The sequence below is a fragment of the Dipodomys spectabilis genome, unplaced genomic scaffold (assembly GCF_019054845.1).
Source record: "Dipodomys spectabilis isolate Male_0828 unplaced genomic scaffold, ASM1905484v1 ptg000017l, whole genome shotgun sequence".
NCBI lineage: Eukaryota > Metazoa > Chordata > Mammalia > Rodentia > Heteromyidae > Dipodomys > Dipodomys spectabilis.
The window spans coordinates 9383145-9395547 of NW_024870694.1; the positions used below are offsets into that span (position 1 = coordinate 9383145).

General features: G+C 45.3%; 1 protein-coding gene across 1 annotated transcript in view; it reads right to left on the reverse strand.

The window, feature by feature from the left end:
• The window catches only part of Osbpl11 (oxysterol binding protein like 11), a 74251-nt gene extending 65016 nt beyond the window's left edge, over positions 1 to 9235 (reverse strand). The window contains exon 1 of the mRNA XM_042667909.1: positions 9005 to 9235. Coding sequence (XP_042523843.1) covers positions 9005 to 9180 — 176 coding nt within the window. The 5' untranslated portion in view covers positions 9181 to 9235. The remainder of the gene's footprint in view (positions 1 to 9004) is intronic.
• Between the last annotated feature and the right edge of the window lie 3168 nt (positions 9236 to 12403).

The window sequence follows — 12403 nt, forward strand, 5'->3', positions numbered from 1 at the left end:
GTAATCGTAGCTTCTCAGGAGGCTGAGACTGAGGATCATGGTTCGAAGCCACCACAGGCAAGAAAGTCTATGAGACTCTTATTTCCAATATACTACTCAAAAAAGCTAGAAGTGGTACTGTGGCTCAAGTGGTAGAGTGCTAACCTTGAGCAAAAGCAGCTCAGGGACAATGCCCACCCAGGCCCAGAGTTCAAGCCCCAGGACTGACCAAAAGATAAAGAAAAAAAAAAGAAAAACAGTAACAATTTTTAACCTGTATGATGTTTTATGTTTCCCATCTCAACAGGTGTTGACGTCTCAAAATCCAGATATATTACAAAATGAGCTATAAAATCCTTTGATTTTGAAGATAATACAGAAAACTCCCCCAAAAAGGTTTATCAGGGACTACTTTAAACCCCAAGGTACAACCCCAAGAGTATAACATTATTAGACACTTCACCAAGTTTGAGAAGCAGAGCTGTCAAATGATGGCCTACACAAACCAAAAAGGAAAAAAAGGAAAGAAAGAGTACGTATCATCCAATTCTCATAGATAACTAACTAGTTACCTGACCACAGAGCCTGAATGAGGGTCAAACAGAAGACACCAAGACAGGAAGCTATTTATGGTGAGGGAAAGAGCTAAGACTTACCACACACAGGTAAGATGTGAATTCCTGGTCATTGCAGGCAAACGATAGTCTAACCCTAAGTTCCTCAACTGCAGATGGAGATCAAAATATCTATTTTACAGATATGTAATAAGGAAATAATCTGAGAGAATCAACCTCTAGATGTTGTAGTAGTAAGATTTTTTTTTTTTTTTTGGTTCATCATGGGGTTTGAACTCTGGGCCTGGGCGCTGTCCCTCAGCTCTTTAGCTCAAGGCAAGCACTCTACCACTTGAGCCACAGCACTACTTCCCAACCTCTAGATGTTGGAGAATATACTAAGTGCTTTACAAATACTGGTTCTCTCCCACTCCTGAACATCAACTCATCTGTAGCCAAAGGGCTCATTTTCTAGATCAGTTTTCTTCTTTTCTTTTTTTGTGTTGGTCGTGGGGCTGGAACTCTGGGCCTGGGCACTATCCCTGACTCTTCAGCTCAAGTTGAGCACTCTACCACTTGAGCCTGCACCACTTCTGGTTTTCTGGTGGTTAATCAGATATAAGAGATAAGAGTCTCACGGGGACTTTCACGCCCCAGCTGGATTTGAATCATGAGCCTCAGGTCTCAGCCTCTGGAGTAGCTAGGATTATAGGTGTGAGCCACCAGGGCCTGGCATAGATCAGTTTTGTAAGTTTCTTAACTTGCAAGCCTACACTTTTTAATTAGAATAATGGGTGGGACTTAATAGGCTCAGAGAGTCTACTTTTTCTATTTTAAAAATCAGTTACTGGATGGGGTGAGGTATAGCTCAGTGGTACAGTGCTTGCCTAGCATTCATGAGGTTCTAGCTGCAATCTCCAGCACCACAGAACAAAAAGTATACAGAAAAGTAGTTATTATTTAGGGGATAGCTCAGCATACAATGCATGCTTAGCTAGGTCAAAGCCCTGGGTTCAATAACCTATAATAATTATTTTAGGTTATTTTTGTCAGGAACTATAAATGATCTGAGATTTACCTTGTTTTCAAGTTACCAAATAAGCCTGCCATAACTTCATAGATAGTAGCAGAACATATGAGACTCCTGAATCAGAAATGAGAATCCTCAAAAAAAATAAAATAAAGACATGAGAATCCTCAGTACTCAGAACTCAGCATAGTAACAATATAGATTTTCAGTCCCCTGCACAGGGCACACAGGGAAGCAGGTGATACCTGTGCATGTGGTAGACTCTGTTACAGAAGAGACACCTCAAGCTCAGCAGAAGAACCCAAATCTTTTAACAAGCAGTAAGCCTAAGACAAAGAAAATTATCTTTACAGGTGGTAAATACACCTGATCTATGTTCAGAAGGGAGTCACTATATCTTTTGAAGCTGTCTGCTACATAAACATTCTTGAAAAATAGTTTGGAACAAAGGGCAGCCATTAGCTCTGCTCAGAAGTCATTCCAATGGATCTCCTGAAAGCTAGAAGCCTCTTATTCCCGAACAACCAAATCAAATCAAATGTGTTTGGTCAAACCAAACTAAGTCTCTATTTCTGTTTTAGAAATTTCTCCAGGGGAATGGGGAGGTGGCTCAGTGGTAGAGTGCTTGCCTTGCATGCATGAGGCCCCGGGTTCCATTCCTCAGAACCACATAAGCAGCAAAAGCCGGAAGTAGAGCTGTGGCTCAAGTGGTAGAGCGCTAGCCTTGAGCTGAAAAGCTGAGGGACAGCACCCAGGCCCAGAGTCAGGCCCCACGACTGACCAAAAAAAAAAAAAAGAAAGGAAGGAAGAAAGAAATTTCTCAGTAGATGACTATTTATGCCACATTACCTTTCCAACAAGTCTATCAGACATGTTCTGGTATGGTACCCAGTAATTCCTACCTGCTGGTAGTCACACCACAGGTAAGACTGAATTCCAACAGTCAGTCACTTCAATGTTTAGGTTAAGACTGTGTTTCAGTCAGGCGCTAATGACTCACACCTATAATCCTACTCAGAAGGCTGATATCTATAGGATCGCATTTCAAAGCTAGCTCAGGCAGGAAAGTGCAGGAGACTCTTATCTCCAATAAGCCATCAGAAAACTAGAAGTGGCGCTGTGGCTCAAGTGGTATAGAGCGCTAGCCTTGAACTGAAGAGCTGAGGGACAGTGCCCAGGCCCAGAGTTCAAGCCCCACAACCGACCAAAAAAAAAAAATAAGACTATGCTTCACTTCCTTCCAGTGCTCGCTCGCCCCCCCCCCCCCCATCTCTCTATCTTTCTCTTTCCTTCCTTCTCTCTGCTCCCGCTCTCATACTGGGGGTTTGAACAAAGGGCCTTGCTCTTGCCTGGCAGATGTTCCACTACCAGAGCCACCTCCCCAACCCTCTTTGCTTTTGAACTTATTTGGTGGATAAGGTCTCAAGTTTTAGCCCTGCCTTTGCCTGGACCACCATCTTATTATTTATGCTTTCCATGTAGGTGGGATGATAGACACACACCACCATACCCACCCAGTTAGTAGTTGAGAGGATGGTGGGTCCTTAATAAGGTTTTCTGGCTGGTGCTGGTGGCTCACACCTGTAATCCTAGCTACTCACAAGTCTGAGGTCCGAGGATTGCCATTTGAAGCTAGCAGGCAGGAACTCTTATCTCCGTAACTCTTATCTCCAACAGACTATTCAGAAAAAACTGGAAGTGAAGCTGTGGCTCAAGTGGTAAAACATTAGCTTTGAGCAAAAGAAACTCAAGGACAGCACCTAAGCCCTGAGTTCAAGCCCCAAGACCAGCACACAAACAAAGGGTTTTCTGAGTTAGTCTTTATTTTCTTTGTCTACCATGGACTTGAACTCAAGGCCTGGGCACTGTCCCTGAGCTTTTTCACTCAAAGCTAGCATTCTACCACTTTGAGCCACAGTGCCACTTAGCTTGGTTTGTGTGTGTGTATGTGTGTTTTCTGGTGGTTAATTGGAGATAATAGTGTCACAGACTTTCCTGCCCAGGCTGGCTTTGAACCGTGATCCTCAGATCTCAGCCTCCTGAGTAGCTAGGATTACAGGTGTGACTAACTGGCACCTAGCCTGAGTTAGTCTTGAATCACAAGCCTCCCCATCTTCACCACCCCAGTAGCTGGGATTATAGGCACAAACCATTGCACCCTGCTTAGAGCTCTCTCATTTTCTGCCTTTGATGAAATAAGCTGCCATGTTATAAGAGGCTGTGTGGCCATAAAGCTGTAAGGCCTCTAGCCATTAGTCATGAGAACGGAGCTCTTTGTCCAATAGACCCAAAGGAACTGAATTATGTCAAAAGTCCTGTGTTACGAAGTTGATTATCTCAGGCAAGCCTTGAGATAATAACGATCTGAAAGACTCAGAAGCAGAGAACACAGCTAACCCACATCAACATTTCAAACCCACAGACATTGTGAAATAGCAAATGTTTTTATTTTAGCTAAGTACAGTGGTACCCAATAATTCTAGCTATGGGAGAAATCAAGCAGGAAGGACTTGGAATTTGAAGGCAGCCTGGGACACACAGAAAATCCCATCTCAAAAAAAAATTTTTTTTAAGATATTGTTTTATTATGTTGAATTTGGGGGTAATTCTAAGTTCTATATGAGGTATTTGTCTCAACTATATTTCAAAATAAACCTCAGGTTGATTAAAAGTTAAATATAAGTCAGGCATATTGGCTCATACTTTTAATCATAGGTCCTCAGGAGACATAGATCAGAAAGATAAAAGTTTCAAGACCAGCAAGGTAAAGTTCGGAAGACTCCCATCTCAACCACCAAGTTGGATGTGGTAGCTCATAACCATATTACCGGCTATAAAAGAAACAAACAGAGGAGACCAGCCCCAGAGAAAAATGCGAGACCCTATCTGGAAAATAACTAAGGCAAAAAGAGCTGGAAATATGGCTCAAGTATAGAGCATGTACTTAGCTAGTGCAAGGCCCTGAGTGAAAAAACCATACTAATGACAGTCACAGAAAGACACACATACAGACAGACAGACAGAGACAGACAGACAGACAGACAGACAGACAGACACACACACACACACACACACATACACACACCAAATCAAGTCATTTTTAAATTCCATGAAAAGTACTGAGGACACAGCTCAAATGGTAAATTAAAGGCTCTGAATTCAATTCCCAGAGCTACAAAGAGCGAAAGAAAGAAGGAAGGAAGGAAGGAAGAAGGAAGGAAGGAAGGAAGGAAAGAAAGACTTTAAAGCCAGGCATCAGTAGTTTATGCCTAGTTACTCAGGAGCATGTGATTTGAGAATCACAGTACAAAACCAGCCCAGGCAGGAAAAAGACCCTGTGAGACTCTTATTTCCAAGTAGTGCCCTGGTTCAATTTGGTAGAACTCTAGCCTTGAGCAAAAAGGAGCTGAGGGATAATGCCAAAGCACAGAGTTCAAGCCGTGACCACCATGACCACCACCACCACCAAAACTAACTTTATAGGCCAGGCACTGGTGGCTCACACCTATAATCCTAGCTACTCAGGAGGCTAAGATCCAAGGATGGCAGTTCAAAGCCAGCCTGGGTAGGAAAGTCTCTGAGACGCTAATCTCCAATTAACCACTAAAAAAGCCCCAAGTGGAGCTGTAATTCAAGTGATAGAGCACTAGCCTTGAGCTGAAAAAACGTTCAGGGACAGGGCCTAGGCCCAGACCCAGAATTCAAACCCAGAACCAGAAAAAATTAAATCAATTAAAATAACTTTTCATAATTTAGAAGTGAAAGTAAAAATACGAGTTCTGGTTTTGAAGTTCTGTCTGTGTTAAATAAACAAAGATGAGCCAGGTGTGGTAACACAGAACTGCTCTTGGCAGCAAGTGGGAGGCTGAGGTAGGAGGGTTTCAAGTTAGAGTCCAGCCTCGGCTATATAGTGAGATCTGGTCTCAAAAAGAAAAGTAAACATAAACTTATCTTATGAGACCAGAATAGGCTGGCCTATTCACACTGGCCTCAAGAGGAAAAGAAGCAGTCAGGGAAACTGAGAAAGGAACAGAGAAGGGGAGATCAGGAGAAAATACTGACAAAACAGTTTTGAAAATGACTGTTATGTATATAGCATTTGCCTATCATTTGTGAGGCCTAGGTTCCATGTACGGCACTGCAAGCAAGCAAGCAAAGTCAAGAAAAGAATTCTAACAGGATATACTTACAGGGAAGTGTGCTGGAAGAAAACCAAAGAGCATGCACTGTCCTTGGTGAACACAGAGCAAACTGCCACAGATTGCACGTGAGAGGCAGTTAGGTGTGAGTGCTTTCAAGAGGAAAGGATTTTGTGGGTATGTTATTGTTTGTTGTTGTTCTTGTTTTCCTTTATTTTTTTTTTAAACAGGGTCAAGGCTAAGCTGAGGTAGGGGCCAATTCAGAACAATGAGGAAAACAGCTTAATGGCCTAAAGGCAGAGGGATAAAATTAGTTTCAGAGCTAGGTAAAAAAAAAAAAAAAAAAAAAGCATTAGTCCTGGCAAGCCATATTAAAATCAAAATGCACATCAGGAAGTAAATGCAGTATACCATATTCATGTCATCCGTGGGAGGGAGTTCTTCAAGACTGAATTTTCCAGATACCTGGGATTTTGTTTTTTGTTTTAAATTTTAGCGCTTTCTCTGAGATTGTTCACCACTGTATCTACCCTCCTTAACTCTGCGGGTGTTCCTGGAGATATAAAGTCATGGGACTCTGATTTCTGTACAAGGAAGTAATGTAGCTGACTCTGACTATTCATTTTTTCCAGATCTGTCAATGTCTTACATTGACAGCTGCCATTTCCTGTTATACTTCCCCTGGCAACTTTTGCATTTTGTGATTCGACAATTCTGGTTTGAAAATTACAAAAGACTAATTCCTTATCATAACATTAAATTAGAAAAGTAAAGCACATAGGCTTTATGACAACTATGCTCAATGCTAAGAAATCTGTTCCATTTTGTACTTTAATTCAGCCCGGGTTTTATAATTTAGAATATCAGAAGATGGGGCTGGGAAGGTGGCTCAGTGGTAAAGTGCTTGCCTTGCATATATGAGGCCCTGGGTTTGATTCCTCAGCACCACATAAGAAGAAAAGCCAGAAGTGGCACTATGGCTCAAGTGGTAGAGCTCTAGCCTTGAGCTGAAGAGCTGAGGGACAGTGCCCAGGCCGAGTTCAGGCCCTACATCCAACAAAACAAACAACAAAAAAAAAACATACTACTAACTAATATGGTGAGAGATGATTTTTGGTGGTGGCTCAAGTGGTAGAGTGCTAGCCTTGAGCTGAAGAGCTGAGGGACAGCGCCCAAGCCCAGAGTTCAAGCCCCAAGACCGACCAAAAAAAAAAAAGAATATCAGAAGATGGATGGACACCAGTGGTTCATTCTTTGTAATCCTAGCTACTCAGGAGGCTGAGACCTGAGACTCCTATTTGAAGCCGGCTGGGACACAAAAGTCTGTGAGACTTTTTTCTCCAATTAACCAGCAAAAAGCCAGAAGTGGAGCTGTTGCTCAAGAAGTGGAGTGCCAGCCTTGAGCTTTTGAAAAGTTCAAACCCCTCCTCCCCCAAGTACTGTCACATACAAAAAGGGAAAAAAGTCAGAAGACTGATTTTTTTTTTTTTTTTTTAGTTGTGAAGCTTGAACTCTGGGCCTGGGCACTGTCCCTCTGCTCTTCAGCTCAAGGTGAGCGCTCTACCACTTGAGCCATAGTACCACTTCTGGTTTTTCTGGTGGTTTATTGGCAATAAGAGTCTCCAGGACTTTCCTGCCTGGGCTGGCGTTGAACCGCAATCCTCAGATCTCAGCTTCCTGAGTTGCTAGGATTATACGCATGAGCCATCGGCACCCGGCAGACTGATCTTTTACTACCTGAATTGTATCGTCATGTCAAAATATCCCTACAAAATGAATTGATTTTATGACGAGTCTTAAGCAAAGAGGGAGAAGAGGAAGAGGAGCCAGATGACTTTCTGGGGCTACAACTCTGTGACAGATCACTTGCCTAGTACATGTGAAGTATGGGTTCAATACCCAGCACCACTAACTGCAAAACCATATCTCCATAGCTCACAGTAGCTAAATGTATTTCTGCCCTACAATCTCTTACCAATTAGTTATCTTCTCTGTTTTGTTTCATCCTGTGAATAGTCATGTATATTTCACATGTATTCATGTTATCTATAATTAATACATATTGTTCACCAAATCTTGGCTTTAACCTCTTCCAAACACAATTCACAATACAAATGGCACAATGGCTAAGATAGACTTGTTTTTACACACAGGCAGCTAACCAAAAGAATTCATCCCTATGGCTTCAATACCACTGGATTCCTAACTTCATTCATTCTTAAAATTATGGGCCAAAATTCCCTCCTATACTTTACATAAAATCAAAAAGAGGAAAAAAGAAAAGAGACAAAACTTTTGTTACTCCACCCCCCTTTAGTTCCTTTAAGTTTTCATTCACATTAATGAAATTAAAGAAATGTAGACTTGGGCTGAGAATGTGGCTTAGTAGTAGAGTGCTTGCCTAGCATGAAGCCCTAGGTTAGATTCCTCAGTACCACATAAACAGAAAACGTAGGAAGTGGCCATGTGGCTCAAGTGGTAGAGTGCTAACCTTGAGCAAAAAGAAGCTCAGGGACAGTGCCCAGAGCCTGAGTTCAAGTCAAAATAATAATAATAATAATGAAAAAAAGAAATGTAGACTTTGTCCAAACAGAAGCATTTCAGTGGACAGCAATTGAAATTGAAAAATGTTCAGGATCAGGCTTAGAGTGCCAGAAGCAGGTACTCTATCCTACTTTGCTCATATATTTGTTAGTCCTGCCCATCAGACTTTCTAAGTCACAAACACCTAGAGGGCAAGCATCTTTTCTGATCAATGACTCCAATCATCAGGACAAATTAAGTTTTGAGCACATAGTATCTGCTAGGCGCAAGAAAGAGCTGAGTTAAACAGTTTTTTAAAGTAAGGCTAGTAATCAGGTTACAACCGAGGCACAAGCAGAAGTGGATACAGAGAAAAAGAAAACAAGAAAAAAAGCATGCAAGCCAAGAACCAACCCTTGGGATTGGAGGCGTGGCTCAGTTGATTGCTAGCCAGTGAGCAAAAGTGGCAGATACAGAGTTCAAATCCCGGACTGGGACTTAAAAGGAAAGTGGGTACCGAATTAAGTCACAGCAAGAATTAGCTAGCTCCTGGACTGTAGGAGTCCAGGGATCCAATTTCTATATTCCTCAATAAACCTCAACGAGTACCTGTTGAATGAATTTATGAAGTGAATTTTACTGAGAAAAAGGTGAAGCCCCAAGTTCAGATGAGACATTGCTTCGAGAAGCCAGTGGCCAACCCTTACCTTCCAAACTCTGCGAAGTTAACAGGCGGCCCTATTCAACCTGGGGCAGCACCTGCGAGCCAGGACCCTTACCTGTACTGCCAGCCTTTGGCACCGCCGCCGCCGCGGCTGCTGCTGCCGCCGCCGCCGCCGCCCGCGCAGCTGCTGTTGCTGCTGTTCTTGTTCGGAGTCACGGCGGAGGCCAGGCCCTCCAGCTTCCCTTCGCTCTCCGACACTTTCATGGTGGACACCGGCTCACTCCCCTGCATCCTAACTCCCAGGTGGCCGTGCCCACGGGGCCCGGGAGAGACTACCTCGGGGGGGGGGGGGAGGGAGATGGCTTTCGGGGAGAGGGGACCAGGGGCTCTCTCTGCCTGGTCTCCTCCTCTTCGGCTCTGGTGGCGATCGACCACGCTACGAGGATCGGCGGCTGCAGCGGGACGCGCCTGCGGTCCAGGAATGGAAGGGGCTATGCATGCCCGCGCGGGTCCAAACTTTCAAGCGAGCAAGGGCAGCGCGGAGGGCGGAGAGCCCTCGGAGAGGTAGCGACCGCCCTCTCGGCAAACGCCAGGAGAAAAGGGGGTCGGGGGGGGGGGGGGGGGAATCACCCAGCTCCAGGGTTTGGCGACGAACCCAGAGGAGGAACCGGGGGGACGAGGACGAGGTGGCGGGTTCGCTGGCCAAGGAGCCTGGCGAGGGACGGGGCCGCGGCCTGACCTCGGGGCTCGCTCTTCTCCGACGGCCCCCCTCAGCGGAGGCCCCGTCCAGCCCGCTCGGCGGTTCCGGCCGCCGCCCGAGACCCGGCCGGGGCCGACGCGCGGAGCCCGGGGCAGGGCTGGGGGCCTGAGGCGGCGCGCGGAGCCCGGGGCAGGGCCGAGGGCCGCGGGGGCGCGCCGCCGGCTCGCAGGGCCACCTGTCCTCCGGTCGTCGGCGAGCCGTTCAGGGAGACCTCCTCCAGCTCCCCCCAGGCCTGGTCCTCGGCTGGGCCCCCCCCCGGAGTGGGCCAACCCCCCCAGCCCTCCCGCTCTCTCCGGTTCCAAACGTAAATGCCAGAGCTGCGGCCACGGCCCCACCCACAGCCCCACGGCGGGTCACTCTCTCGTTCTCGCTCCCCCGCCTTCCCTTCCGGAGCAGTGTGAGCTCACTTCCGCGAGTACCGAAGTCTCAGACGCCATCTTTGATGAGGGCAACTGGGCCATCTAGGGGGCGGTACCTCTGGGAGTGGGTGGGGCCCGGGGCTGGCAGGAGAAGAAGAGAGCCGCGGATTCTGGCGAACCCGAAGAGCTGCTGAGCAGGAAGGAGGAAGGAGGAAGGAAATGACTGGTTGAGTCTTGGCCTCGAGGAGTGTGACTTCGGCTTTCGTAACCAAGTCCTAGCTTTCCATTTGAGGGATCATTCCACGCCTTTGAGGAAAGACTTGACAGACAGGGTGCCTTGACTTCAGACTCTACTACTGCTAAACACAATAAATACTAAATTAACAAATAAATTCAACCAATCTTTTCTAGCCGGACATACAGAATTCATTTTAATGAGAGAAAAAGAGGAAGGAGAGAGACTAGTTAGGCAGCTATTATACAAGGTGAGAGGAGATGATGAGTGAAGTGGTTCCACACTATCTCAGATAAGGCAGCAATACTGCCAATGAATCGAATTTGCACCAGTGCAATAGTTCTTGTAGAGCCTTCCGCTTCCGGTCCAATGCTGTCACAGATCACAACTCTGATCATGCCCCTTTGAAACTCCAAAGATCTTTGGTTATTTGTATTTATGGATGCTGTTGCAACAGAGGATTGTGATTTAGGATTTAAAGTTATCCTTCACAGTCCAACCCTGAAGAGAACATCTAATTAGTGGGATCAGCACACCATAGAAATAACTCACCCTAGGCCTGGGAAGGTAGCTCAGTGGTAGAGTGCTTGCCTTGCATTCATGAGACCCTGGGTTCGATTCCTCAGCACCACATAAGCAGGGGAAAAAAAGCCAGAAGTGGCACTGTGGCTTAAGTGGTAGAGCACTAGCCTTGAGCTGAAGAGCTGAGGAACAGCGCCCAGGCCTAGAGTTCAGGCCTATGACCGGATCAAAAGAAAAAAAGAAAAAAGAAAGAAATAACCCACCCTAGTCTTTGGAGTAATAGAAAGTGAGATGAGGAACATGCCAACTCAAGGTCAAGGACTCAAAAGTTTTAGGGATGCTGAAACTATTTTGTCATTGCTTCTAGTGGTGGGGAGACTTGGGGACTGGCTTATTCTAATCACAACAAACTGATGTAGCTACTGAAAAGATAGTCAAAACTGAAAAATACAAGCTAAAAGGGTCAGGATGGAGGCTTGGCTCAACTAGTAGAGCACCAGCCATGAGCAAGCAAGAAACTAACCAAATGAGAGCATGAATCCCCAAGTTTAAGCCATGGTACCGGCACCTACCTACACAAACACACAAGAGTGGTTGTGTTTGGTGAAGGTGTCCAGGTGTTTGCTGGACAGGTCTGCAGACACACCACCCAATATATTTCTGAAGTCATCAACAAATTTCTATGGGAGGCCAACTTTGTCTTCCAAATAAAATGAATTTTCTAGCCATGTCATCTGTAGGTATCTATATAAATTGATATTGCTGGAAATCACCAGCTTGTAGATATCAGTGAACATGCAGGTATATATGGCCATCTCAGCTTCAAAGTCATCTCAATGAGCCTTCCCTGGCCACTCTGTGGAGCAGTAGTCCCTCCATTCCTCCACACTGCTTTAGTTTTCTTACTAGTATCTTTTTTTTTTTTCCTGTACTAGAGATCGGACCCAGGCCCTCAAACTTCCTAGACTTACCACTCACAGCATCTGACATTAGATGCTTTGTTGGACATTGTCTGAGTGGACAACATGCCTGTTGTGAATTACTGAAAAGGAAGCTCAATAAGGAACAAGTGGATTCTTTCCTTCCACTCTTGTGTCCTCAATACTTCAGTATTGCTTGACACATGTGTTGAGTGATTGAATGAATATGCTATAGTAAGTTAGGAACATATACATTTTGGAGAAATGGAGTTGTAGCTCAGTGACAGAACACTTGCCTCATATACGTGAGGCTCCAAGTTCAATCCCTAGCACTGATGGCCGGGGCAGGCAAAGCATACACTTTGGTAACAAAATCCTGGCAGTGCCACATTGTGTGTGTGTGTGTGTGTGTGTGTGTGTGTGTGTGCGTGTGCGTGTGCGTGTGTGTATGTGTGTGTGTGTGTGTGTGTGTGAGATTTGAGCAGGCTACTTTGATAAGCCTCAGTTTTCCTTAGTAAAACAGAAATAGAATGAGGAACACACATAGAAAATGCTTAGCACAAATTCTGGCATCCAGTTAGCACTGAAAACTGACTAGCTGGCCTTTGTTTTTTCCAGTCCTGGGGCTTGAACTCAGGACCTGGGCACTGTCTCTGAGCTTCTTTTGCTCAAGGCTAGCACTCTACCACTTGAGCCATGGCATCACTTCCGGCCTTTT